General features: G+C 46.6%; 1 protein-coding gene across 1 annotated transcript; it reads left to right on the forward strand.

The window, feature by feature from the left end:
- Nucleotides 1-7,680: 7,680 nt before the first annotated feature.
- On the forward strand, nt 7,681-8,901 carry LOC148142952 (uncharacterized). Its single transcript, XM_087975767.1, has one exon. The coding sequence runs from the start codon at nt 7,681-7,683 to the stop codon at nt 8,899-8,901; it is 1,221 nt and encodes a 406-aa protein (XP_087831893.1).
- Nucleotides 8,902-12,684: the final 3,783 nt, after the last annotated feature.

Consider the following 12,684-nt stretch of genomic DNA (forward strand, 5'->3'; position numbering starts at 1 on the left):
CGCGCCGGTGGTATCATTAATTAAATTTTCAAGGGCAGCCGCTATTTCTGTATTTCCACCCCTGCCCTTGTAGTGCCGTATTGGGAGTAGTGTCCACAGTAGACGGTCTCCTTCTGAGACCTCTCTGGTCTTGCGTCTTATCCCCCCCTCCTTTCTCAGGTTGGGCTCATGCTTTTCTATTCGGAGGTGAGGGACTATATAAGCGAGGTAACAGCAGCCGCTCCAACCTTTCTGGTTTTGGGGAAGTGTTTCGTCAACTTCATAACATGACACATTTGATCACACAAACATATTTTTCCCCTTGAATAAATGGATAGGCCTTCAGACCGCATACCCAATATGTTCCGTTTAATATTCGGGGAGTGGTCGTGGCAGTGGCTTGACTGGTGTGGACACAAGATGATTTTCCTAGTTGGAAAGGTGCAGCATCATTCTGATTACAGAAACCGGTGGTATTTACTGCTCCTTTCGGTGGGGAAATTCTAAGACTATCAATAGTGCCCTGATGTTTTGGAGCTGGCCTTGGGAGCCATCCCGCAAAGCTATATTTGCTTCTTTCAAACCTCCACTTTGTATTATTTGAACCCACATCAAATTATTGTGCATCGTATACTTCTTTTTTCGTGAGCGGTATTACCGAGGTGGGGATCCCAGATTTGCCATGGTGTGGGACCTCTGCACAGACCCAACAGTCGGCAAGTCCCTCTTGTTTAGCATAATTCTGGCACAGCGTAGTGAAATGATTTTTTGCATTTCCTTGAATAGTTAGTACTACTAACATTACAATACTATACCAGTATCTACCCATCTCTGAACTCTGCCTACCGTCCTGTCTTAACATTTTAGGTGTCACACAGCCCTTTCTTTTGTCTCCATTCATTCTTTCTTTCTTAACTTTCAGAGGGTTGTCTGTAGGATGAGCGTGCCACTCCGCCTTTGGGGCATTCACAGGACCTTTAACGCGAGTGTGATGACTCCACCCTTTCTCAGCAGTCCGAATAGCTGTTTCACTAGTCAGGAGGGTTAGGAATGGTCCCTCCCAGCACGGGTGCAGTTTGGTATCTTTCCAGGTCTTGATCAGGACCCAATCACCCGGGTGTATTCGATGTACTGCAAACTCGAGTGGCAGTGTCTGTACCAACAGGCCTTTATTCCTAAGAATAGACAAAGAAGAGCCGAGCGCCACAGTATAGTTCTTTAAAAACTTATCATTGAACTCTGACCAGCCGTTAGGCAGTCTTTCTGCCTCGATAATGCTTCCCTCTATCCCGTCTACTACAGTATATTCATTGTGCTTTTTACCCTCAATCAGCCGGGAGGACCCATCAATAAACAACCGAGCTCCCGCATGCAACGGTACGTCTCTTAAGTTCATTCGCACTTAGTCTGATATTCAGTAATATCAAGACAGTCATATTCTAGATTGACAGGGGCTACCCCCCTCTCTCCGCCACAGAAATGCAGCTGGATTCAAGCAACTGTCTGTGACTAACACAAGGTCATCCTGTTCTATTAAGATTGTCTCATATTTCAAGATCCTCGAGTCTGTGAGCCATTGTCCTGCATTCTGATTTAAGAATTCTTTGCCTTTTACTCCAGGAACCTTGAGACCTTTGTTAGTTAATTTAACACCGCTAGGTCTAAAGCTTAGGGATGATCGTGCTGCTCCCGTATCCACTAAAAACACTGTTTCCTCTCCTTCAGGTCCCACCTTTAAATTTATCAAGGGTTCCCGGTGGGTCACAGGAGGAGGGAACCCCTGACTCCCCTAATCTTCATCAAAAATCATCAATGATACCGCTTCTCTTTGTCGTCTTAACCTTGGACATTGTCGATCGTAATTTCTTCAACTGCTGCAACCATTATTTTAGCTTTTTGTTTTTGTTTCTCCTCTTCCCTTTTCACACACACTTTCTGTGCCTCATATAACAGATCTTCTATCTGTTTTTCACTCCAGCCTTCTAATTTCTGTAATTTCTTCTGTATGTCCGGCCATGATTTAGTCACAAATTGGACCTTTAAAAGTCCCTGTGCTACCGGATCATCGGGATTCATTCCCGAATATTTTCTAGTGGCTTCTTTTAATCTCTGTAAAAAGGATGACAGGGCTTCCTCCTTTTCCTGTCTTACTTCAAAAGCTTTAAAAAACTTCTGAGATTTAGGTGCTGCTTCTTTAATACCCAAAATGACCATTTCTCGTAAGTCCCTCATTTTTCCTCTATCATGTTCATCGATATCCTTCCAATGTGGGTCCACATTGGGGAATTTGTTTTTGGCTGGTATCACTCCCTCACCCACCGGATGTCTCTTTTCCATTCCCTCAGAGTAGCTCTTCTAATCATGAAGAAGCTCTCCATTCCCTCAGAGTAGCTCTTCTAATCATGCATTCCTGAAGAAGGGCCTGTGCCCGAAACGTCGAATCTCCTGTTCCCTGGATGCTGCCTGACCTGCTGTGCTGTTCCAGCAATAAAGTTTCAACTTTGATCTCCAGCATCTGCAGACCTCACTTTCTCCTTCTAATCATGCCCCTTTCTTCTCCTGACCGTACCTGATGTGGGGTGCTGACTACTAAGGCTCCCCTAAAAGTAAGTTTCCGACTCTCCTCTACCAATAAGGCTATTGCTACCACTGCCTGCACACACACTGGCCAGTAATGTAGTTTTCCATTCTTTAATTAACAATGAATTAATGCAGTCATGTTTTAAATTAACCATGAATCAATATGACAGGCCACTGAGAATGCATGAAGGAATCCTGCCAATTAATATAGATTCAGGCTAACACAATTGAATTATTATAAATATTAATTATTAATTATATATTTTTGCTCAAGCACATTCATTTATAAGAACCTCAACAGATTCAATAGCACCTTTTGCAGTTAACTAAATCCCCAATTTGGTGGCAATATCTCGTCATGAACGCAAAACTGATTCTTCATGCCTCTCATCACAAAACTGTCACCATAATCCAATTAACTTTTGTTTTTGTTCCCACTCCCTTGGGCTTAAAATTTAAGGATGACCTTGCTGCCCCCGTCTCGACTAGGAAAACTACGTCCTCTTTGTAAGGTCCCACCTTTAAATTTATCAAGGGTTCCTGGTGGGTCCCCGGGGGCAGGAACTCCTGACACCCCTATTTTTCATCAAGGTTCATAAACGGCACTGCCTTTACTTCCTTTTTCAGATCTGGACACTCTCTCTTAAAGTGACCTGTCTTTCCACAGTAATAACATCCCGCCTGTGGGGATTTCCACTTTGATCCTTGTTCATGTCTACCAGACCCCTTAACATCTCCTCCCCAATCCTTTCTCCTCCCTTTTGTAACATCTCCTCACCCAATGTTTTGTTTAAACCTTGATTCTTTTTTGCTCCCTGTAATCTCAAATACAATTTATCAATTGATGCTTGCTTTTCTTTAAAACCTGTTCCTAACTATACATTTTGGAATCTTACTTGTAAATATATATTTATATATTATAAATTCTTTTATTCAGTGTTTAATATTCAAAATGCACACAGTTCCCAACTCTGAAATCCACCACAATCACCCGGTTCCAGTCCCCTGATTCAAATCCAAAACTAGTCCTCCCAAGTAGTCCTGACCAGTCATTGCTCAATTACAATGCTATAGGTCGTGAAATAACCAGAGCTGCCTTAAAAGGATTTGTCTATTCAAGTTAAAACTTCAACTGTCCACCATAAATCACTTTTATGTAAGGATAAAAGAGGTTAGTTAGAAACTGATAGTAAGGCAGTCATGACCTTGTAAAAGAACATTTTATTTCATAATCTTGCAAAATCCTTAACCTGAAAAGAAATCATGTTAAAATTTCCATAATAGAAATCAGATTCAAAACAATCCCGGATCTCAAGCTCCAGGGAACATTCAATCACCAACAAACAATTGTGCATTCACACTGAATCACAAAGGGTTAAACTTTCTACTAGCTGTACAGCTCTTTTCTCTCTCTCACACACACACACACACAGACACCATGTCTCACAGATACTTTGAGTTTCCCGCAACGACTCCTCTAGCTTTTGAATATTTTTCTGGGCGTCTGCCATAAGTTAGTTACGAAGTGCCTCCTCAGTAGCCCTTCAGCTACTAGCCCTTCTGACACGAAGCATGATCTGATTCCTCCTGACTATAAGGCTGTTTTTCATTGACATTTTATCATTCGTATTTTATCCTTTCCTCGCGTCCGAGGATTGTACTTCCAATCTCTTAACATTTTTCCTAAAGGACTGTCCGTTGGGATGTGGTCCTCGAACGTCCCTCTCATGTCCCCTTCTACATCTAAATTGCTATTCTTATTTCCCATTTTAATACTCGGCCGTTTTCTTTATATAATTTAAATTAACCTCTCTGAAGTTCGGTGTTACCTTCTTCCACACCCACTTCAGGGTCCTAATCTCCGCGTGGGGGTTTCCCTTCTTAATAACCGGTCTAAGGCTGGGTGATCGAGTCAGTTAGACACCTTACTTGTTAGATTAATCTAGCCAATTAAAGACCTTTATTCTCTATTTTTTTAAGTTGCCAATTCCCCCGTACTTCTCGTACGGAACTGACCACCAAGGTAATACTTAAAGGTCAATTTTCATACCTTGGTCTGTGCACAAATGTTACTTGGTCGAATGCGCACCCCGTCCCGCGGCAATACCAGACAGCAAAATACGTTGTCAATCGAGGTCGCCCGAAATTTACCTTTACCCAGGTCTTATGTACACAAGAGTAACCTGACCGAACCACCACGTCTTAGTGCCCTTCGCAGCACGGCGAAACAGCAAGTAATGCTGCAAATCCTGGCCGCCCGCGAATGTGGGTCTTAAGTCCATAAGAGTTACCCGACCAACCCGCCGTGTCTTAGTGCGCCTCGCTCGTGGCAAAGACTGACAACAAAACAAAACCCTGTGCCTACCCCAGTCACCCAGATAATACTTATTTAAGACCTTTTTCTTACCCGGGTCTTGTGCACAAGAGTTACCCGACCGAACCCGCTGCGTCGCGTCTGCCCGTCCTGTCTCCAGGGTCTCCCAGTCCGGATCACGCTCGCCCAGAGCTGCCTCGGCAACAAGGGGAAACTAGAGATCGCCGAAATCAGCGAGGTGCACCTTCTCCGTTTCTCCAAGAATGCCGAGTGACCGGAGCTTGGGATCCTGGAACACGCCCCCAAATCTTTTAGAAACAAGTTTAATAAAATTTAGACGAGACCACCAAAACTGGAAACAAGACAATTTATTCTACGATCTTGCACGAAAGGGCATCAAATGCAGAAGCAAATGAGCAAATTAGAACTCAGGTTAGTGTACAGTTATACCCTTTGAGCTGAGTGAGGGCATCTCTCCAGACTCCTAATTACCCAATCTCTCTTACTGTACCAGACCACTGCCCAGCTGCACTCCACCCTTATTACTTCCCCCTTCCCCAGGTTGGCAACCTTCCTTTCTGTAAATGCTGACACATACATTTATTTTGTCAAGATCTGGTTTCACATTTTGTATCAATTCTGCTGGTACATTCCATCCTCGGACATTTCATTAACTTGTATCGTTTTGTGTAGCTCAAGCATTTCGGTTATCTCAGCTTTTTGCTGAAAGCATAATTTTACAAAAAGAATTTTTTGTTATAGTAATTACACACCAATGTTAGCATTTAATTAACCACAATTATACACTGAAAAGTCCCTAAATACCTGCAGGGTTAATAGTTATCTTGCTGTACCGCTTTTCTGTATGCTTTTTCTACATCTGCAAAAACAACACTTTACCCCATTTCTAACAGTTTTGAGCAAAAAGGCTAGGGGAATGGTTGAGGGTGAGTTACCCTTTGGAGGGTCGGTGTGGACTCGTTGCGCCGAGTGGCCTGCTTCTACACTGGGGATTCTCTGAAGGGAAGGAATTTCTGCAAACTGTGCAGGGCAGCGCAGGCGGAGTGCGGGGTCCCGCTTCCGGCCGAGCCCCGCATCTCGTCCCGCCCCTTTCTCTTGCCCCGTCTCCCATACCCTCCCCCACCCCCGACCCATTGATGGCGTCACAATGCGCGGAAGTGGCCCTGTCAGTTTCAGAGTGAAACTCCCTCCCTCTGGAGGAATTGTTCATCCTGGGAAGGCGAGAGAGGGGAGGGGTGGAAATCTGTTCACTTGTAGCAGCTGGAGTGAATCCAGGGAGGGAGCAGACTCTGCAAACTCAGGTATGTGTCTTAATTACCTGGGCGAGGAGAGATTGAAGAATGGGTGGGGCTGTTTTCCCCAGAGTCTGAAGGGTGACATTACAGACGTTTTATAGAATCCTGAGGGGCATGGATAGGGTCAATACTCAAGGTCTTTTCCTTCGGATGGGGGAGTCCCGAACGAGAGGGTAATAGGTTTCCGGTAAGGCCGGAGATGTAAAAGAGATCTTATGGGAAACTTTTTTGATGGAGAGGGTGGTGCAGTTATGGAATGAGCTGCCAGACGAGGTGGTGGGTTCTGGTACAATTCCAGCAGTTAAAAGGCACTTGGATGGGTGTATGAATACGAAGGGTTCAGTGGATCGGGGCCAAGTGATGGCAAATGCGACTGGAGTCATAGAGATGTACAGCACGGAAACAGATCCTTTGGTCCAACTCATTCTTGCCGAACAGATAGCCAACCCAATTTATCCCAGCTGCCAGCACCCGGCCCATATAGGGGCCAAGTGATGGCAAATGTGGCTAGATTAATTTAGGATATCTGCTCAGCTCGGACAAGTTGAGCCAAAGGGTCTGTTTCCGTGCTGTATGACTCTAATTATCTTTGGTGAAAGCAGAAGTGTGGTTGTGAAGACTGGACTTTCAGAGCAGCTTTCAAAGATGTTTTGCCCTGACTGGGAGCAGAAGAGTTTCACTGAAGTGTGACGGTGTTAATGCCTTGATGTCTCAATTTGCTCCCACCTTCCTGGGGACGTTAACCATTTCGTTCCACAAATAGCTGCATTGCAGGTTACCCCATGAATTGATACACTTATGTTTGCTTCCCAGAATCAGACCTGCTCACTGTCAACTGTATCCCAGTGTTGTGGAGTTATCCACAATGCAGAGAGATGTCAGTCTTGACGTTTTTGCTTTTCTGCCCCTTTAAGATTCTGAATCAGCACCTTCAGGGAATTAGTTAGAGTGGAGTGAGAACAGAGGGGGGAAGAGAGTGGGATGGTGCTTTCAATTTTGTGGAATAACAAAAGAAAAGAATATTCCACAGAAAGTAGAATTCCTTGTTCAGAATTTCTACCCTGCACTGACAGTGATGGCTTTTGTAATCTCTTTTTACAGAGCATTTGAAGATCTGAAGATGGAAGTTTCAAAATCAACAGATGAAGACCTTATGCCCAAAATGTTGACTCTCCTGCTCCTCAGATGCTGCCTGACCTGCTGTGCTTTTCCAGCGCCACATTTTCTGACTCTCCATTGTTTGCAGTCCTCACTTTGACAGTCACTCAATCCATCGGGATTGCAACCGTTTTCAACTATGATTCTGTGAGAAGGAGCAAAGCGTTTTGGTTCCTGTTTGAGTACGTTTTCAGCATCAGTGGGACTGGATGAGAGACCCTACCATTGCAGTGCACTGAGTGTGGAGCCTGAAGGGGTTATATGGCCTGGAAAGAGGAATTCACAGTGGGGAATAGGCTCTGCACATGTTTGTGTGTGGCTGAAGCTCTGGCCATGGAGAAACCAGAAGATTCCCGCCCCGTGGAGAAACCGTGGAAGTGTGGCGACTGCAAAAAAGGCTTCCGTTTCCCGTCTGCCCTGGAGACTCATCGGCACAGCCACACTGGGGAGAGGCGCTTCCCCTGCCCTGTCTGTGGGAAGGGCTTCAGTGATTCCACCAACCTCCACACCCACCAGCGGGTCCACATGGGGGAGAGGCCCTTCAGCTGCCACAAGTGTGGGAAGGCCTTTTCCCAGGCCTCCAACCTCCAGACCCACCAGCGAGTCCACACAGGGGAGAGGCCCTTCAGCTGCCCTGAGTGTGGGAAGGCCTTTACCCATGCCTCCAACCTCCAGACCCACTGGCGAGTCCACACGGGGGAGAGGCCCTTCAGCTGCCTCGAGTGCGGGAAGGCCTTCAGCAATTCCTCCCACCTGCTGACCCACCGGCGGGTCCACACAGGGGAGAGGCCCTTCAGATGCCTCGAATGCGGGAAGGCCTTCAGGAATTCCTCCCACTTGCTGACCCACCAGCGGGTCCACACGGGGGAGAGGCCCTTCAGCTGCCCTGAATGTGGGAAGTCCTTCAGCAATTCCTCCCACCTGCGGAGCCACCAGTGGGTCCACACGGGGGAGAGGCCCTTCAGCTGCCCTGAGTGTGGGAAGGCCTTCAGCAATTCCCCCCACCTGCGGAGCCACCAGTGGGTCCACACCGGGGAGAGGCCCTTCAGCTGCCCTGAGTGCGGGAAGGCCTTCAGTAATTCCTCCACCCTTCTGAGGCACCAGCAGGTCCACACGGGGGAAAGGCCCTTCAGCTGCCCTGAGTGCGGGAAGGCCTTCACCAATTCTTCTAACCTGCTAAGCCACCAGCAGGTCCACACTGGGAAGAGGCTGTTCCCTTGCACAGAGTGTGGGAAGGCCTTCAGGTATTCTTCTCACTTGCTGACCCACTGGCGGGTCCACACCGGGGAGAGGCCCTTCAGCTGCCCCGAGTGTGGGAAGGCCTTCAGGCATTCCACTAACCTGCTGACCCACCGGCGGGTGCACACAGGGGTGAGGCCGTTCCCATGCCAGGAGTGCGGGAAGGCCTTCAGCAATTCCTCTAACCTGCTGAGGCACCAGCAGGTCCACACGGGGGAGAGGCCCTTTAGCTGCCCCGAGTGCGGGAAGGCCTTCACCCGCTCGTCCTACCTGCGGAGCCACCAGCGAGTTCATGTGCCATCGCAGGGGGATTGAAGGAATGACGGCCAAGTGCCATTATCGACTGGACTATCAACCTGTTTCCAGGGACTCCCGGGTTCGATTTCCACTGCAGCAGATGGTGGAATTGGAATTTAGTCAGAAATCTGGAGTTCAGAATCTAACGGTGAAACCATTGTCGGTGGGGTGGGGGTGGAAGAAAACTCCCACCTGATTCACGCAGTTCTTTTTTAGGGAGAGGATTCACTCAGTCGTCCCAGCTGCATCCTTTACCTGATCTGGCCTACACGTGACTCCAGACCCACAGCTGTATGATTGACTCTGCACTGTCCATCCAACTTACTTGGATACAGGATACGGGTTGAAAATGCTGAATGAGGCAATACTTTCTCCAGGTTAAAGGTGTACCAAGGATCCAATTACAAACGGCAACTTGGTGGTGACCGATAATGAAGACAGTGAGGGGTCGGAGGGAGTGTGTGCACTTTGACTGTGAGCTGTTTTTAAAACATTGCTACTTTTTCAATGCCTTTCTGTTGGGAGATTCTGAAGCTGTAACAAAGTTGGGTCGCAATAAAGATTACTTGAACTTCACGCCGAGTTCAGACTCTCATTGAGAGCTTTGAATTGCAACCAGGTTTTTGTTTTAAAACTGCTCATTTCTTACAGGTGAAAGTGAGAACTGCTGATGCTGGAGATCAGAGTCAAGATTAGAGTGGTGCTGGCAACGCACAGCAGGTCAGGCAGCATCTAAGGAGCAGGAAAATCGACATTTTTCGGGCAATGTTGATTTTCCTGCTCCTCAGATGCTGCCTGACCTGTTGTGCTCATTTCTGACAGTCTCCTGCACTATGTTTCCAATGTTGTTTATCGGTTGCAGCATTGAATGAGTGGCCAGTATTGTTAGAAATTGTGAATTTTTCAGGAGTGCATGTACTACATCATCCCATTGTCATTGTACAGTTTCCTGGCAGTACTGGGAGGTGTGGGCTGTGTCCACTGGAAATGATGTGGAGGTGCCGGTGTTGGACTAGGGTGGATAAAGTTAAAAATCACACAACACCAGGTTATCTTCCTTCTGGTTTATTTGGAAGCACTGGCTTTTGAAGCGCTGCTCCTTCATCAGGTAGCTGTGGAGCAGAATCATAAGACACAGAATTTATAGCAAAAGCTGACGGTGTCATGCAACTGATAAGATATTGAACAAATCTAGATTGCGGATTAGTCTTTCATCTTTTACCATGGGTTGCAGGTTTCAGTTCATTAATATGTAAACCCCAGAACTACTTTTAATTCACCTTCTCGAGATGGTTTAAGGTTTTATAAAAATAGGTGACGTCTCAGCTCAGATACTGCATAAAAGGTGTGAGGTTCGAGTCTGTATCTGTTAGAAACGAAAATCGCTTCTCAATAATCGCTCTAGACAAATTCAGGAAAACAAAGTTTTATTAACAAGTCAAGTCTGCAGAGTCGGGCACCCTTAAAGAAAAGGCGCGCTGAGGCTTACAAAGTCTCCCATTATATACAGCACAAGTCCCTCCTCTCCTTGGCTCCAACAAGCCATGAGGTTCACATTCTTAAAAACATCATTATTTTTATCACAAAGTCTGCAACAAATGTTTTCAGAGTCTCTAAAGTTGTTGTTTTTCTCACCCTGTAGTCTTATCAGTCAAAGACTTATTCTTCTCTGTCTGTGCTAGCAGTCTTATCAGTCAAGGACTCATCCTTCCCTGCCTGTGTTAGTAGCTTCATCAATCAAGAGCCTGCTTGTTTTTACTATCGCTCACAAATTGTCAGCATTCTGCACAATTTAAACTATTCTTCTTTTGAGTATATAAAATGGTTGTTAGAAAAGAAACAAAAGTTTTGTCTTTTATTATAGATCAGTCTGTGGTCCAGGCACATCTTAAAGTTTAAACCGAAATTCCCTCTCACAATTCCACCCTTTTCTTTCTTTAAGATGTGCCTGACCAAGATAAGCCCCCCCTTCCCTCAAGGGCCCGGGAAATCCTTGGTCTTTCGCAGCAACATCACTTTAAGTTCCCGCGTCCCATGTTGTGGAACCACCACTGCCTGGAGTCGGGAAATATTTTCCTGAATTAAAAACTGAATACAGGGAGTTAGGCAGGGTAATACGAGAAGAAGAATCATGCCTCCCCCAACCACCAGCAACTGCTAACATTTAAAACAGTGGCTATTCTAGAGGTGAGATCAATAAACAGGTTTTGTGTAACATCAGGGAGTTCAATCTTTCCTTCCACCTCTGCGTATACAGATGGCACTTTAGGGAGTACGACCGTGCCCTGACGGTCTTGCTCTTACCCCAACCCCCGATCAGTGATCTGTATCTTGGTCTCCTTGACTCTGTAAACCTGCTCCCTGAGCAACACGGAGGATAGGTCCCACCTCCCAGTTTTGCTGATACACACCCAGCGGTCATTTATAGGGCATCCATGGATTTTGCCACCGTATCCTTTATTATATACCTGATAATAGGGTCTCCCATCCTCCCAACATTCATGGCGTGCACTCACATCGTAACACCTATCGTCCACATAGGAATGGGACACAAATGATCCCGAATAGTTTCGAATCCCAAGTCTTACTGTAGTTCGACATTTGTCACATCTCCCCTCACCCTCCCCCACATACAGGAGTAAACTGATCAATATCCCCACCAATACAGTCCAAGTAGAGTTCATTATTGCTGTCTTTTCAGTTTTACCGACAACGGCTTGTCCCCTTGCTCGCATGTCCAGGTGCTTTCGTCTTCAGGCGGAACAGGCCCCTTTATCCTTGATGCGTGGACCCACCCTTTTTCTTTCGTCCGGACAGCTGCTTCAGTTGTTAACAAAACCAGGAACGGACCTTCCCACCGCGGCTGGAGCTTTTCGGCCTTGCAGGTCTTAACAAGTATCCAATCTCCGGGCTCCACCTTATGCAGGAGGAAGTCGAGCGGCGGAGTCTGAGCCAGGAGACCTTTCCTCCGGAGTTCTGCAAAAGAACGGGATAAGGCCAGTAAATAGGTTCGGATAAATACATCCCCCCTTGTAGAGTGGGACATCCATCAACCTTACTCCAATACGGTAATCCGAACAGCATTTCATAGGGGGAAACCCCGACATCTCGGCGAGGTGCCGTACGTATCCTCAATAGGGCAATGGGCAGGCACTTTGGCCAGGGTAACTTAGTTTCTAACATCAGCTTAGTCAATTGGGTCTTGAGCGTGCCATTCATTCTCTCAACTCGACCCGAACTCTGAGGATGCCAGGGTGTGTGGAATTTCCATTGGATACCCAGGGCATTACAGATCAAATGGTGTAGCTTAGAAATAAAATGCGTCCCGCAGTCGGAGTCGATAGATTCCATTATGCCATATCTCGGGATTATGTTCTCTAACAACAGTCGGGCCACGGTTGGTGCATCGTCTTTGGCAGTTGGGAAAGCCTCTACCCAGTGAGTGAAATGGTCTACTATTACTAGCAGATATTTCCATCTCTGTACTGGGGGTAATTCTGTAAAGTCGACTTGGATCCTCTGAAATGGCCTAATCGCTAGGGGCTGACCACCAGCTGGCATAGAACGCATGGCTTTCTGATTAATACGCCGGCAAGTGGGGCATCCGACTACCTCTTGTCGGGCTAATGTGTATATCCCCCTGCATACATAGTCTCTCAGGATTGTGTCACACATGGCTTGCACCCCCCCAGTGGGTCTGATGGTGTAATCGGTGCAGAATACCCCGGGTGATCTGTTTGTTCAGTACTTGTCTCCCATCAGGAACCGTCCACTTCCCGTTAGTATCTAGCCGGGCACCCA

The sequence above is a fragment of the Chiloscyllium plagiosum genome, unplaced genomic scaffold, assembly GCF_037043375.1.
Source record: "Chiloscyllium plagiosum isolate Xiang-an unplaced genomic scaffold, Cpla_swu_hap1 HiC_scaffold_27, whole genome shotgun sequence".
Taxonomy (NCBI): Eukaryota; Metazoa; Chordata; class Chondrichthyes; order Orectolobiformes; family Hemiscylliidae; genus Chiloscyllium; species Chiloscyllium plagiosum.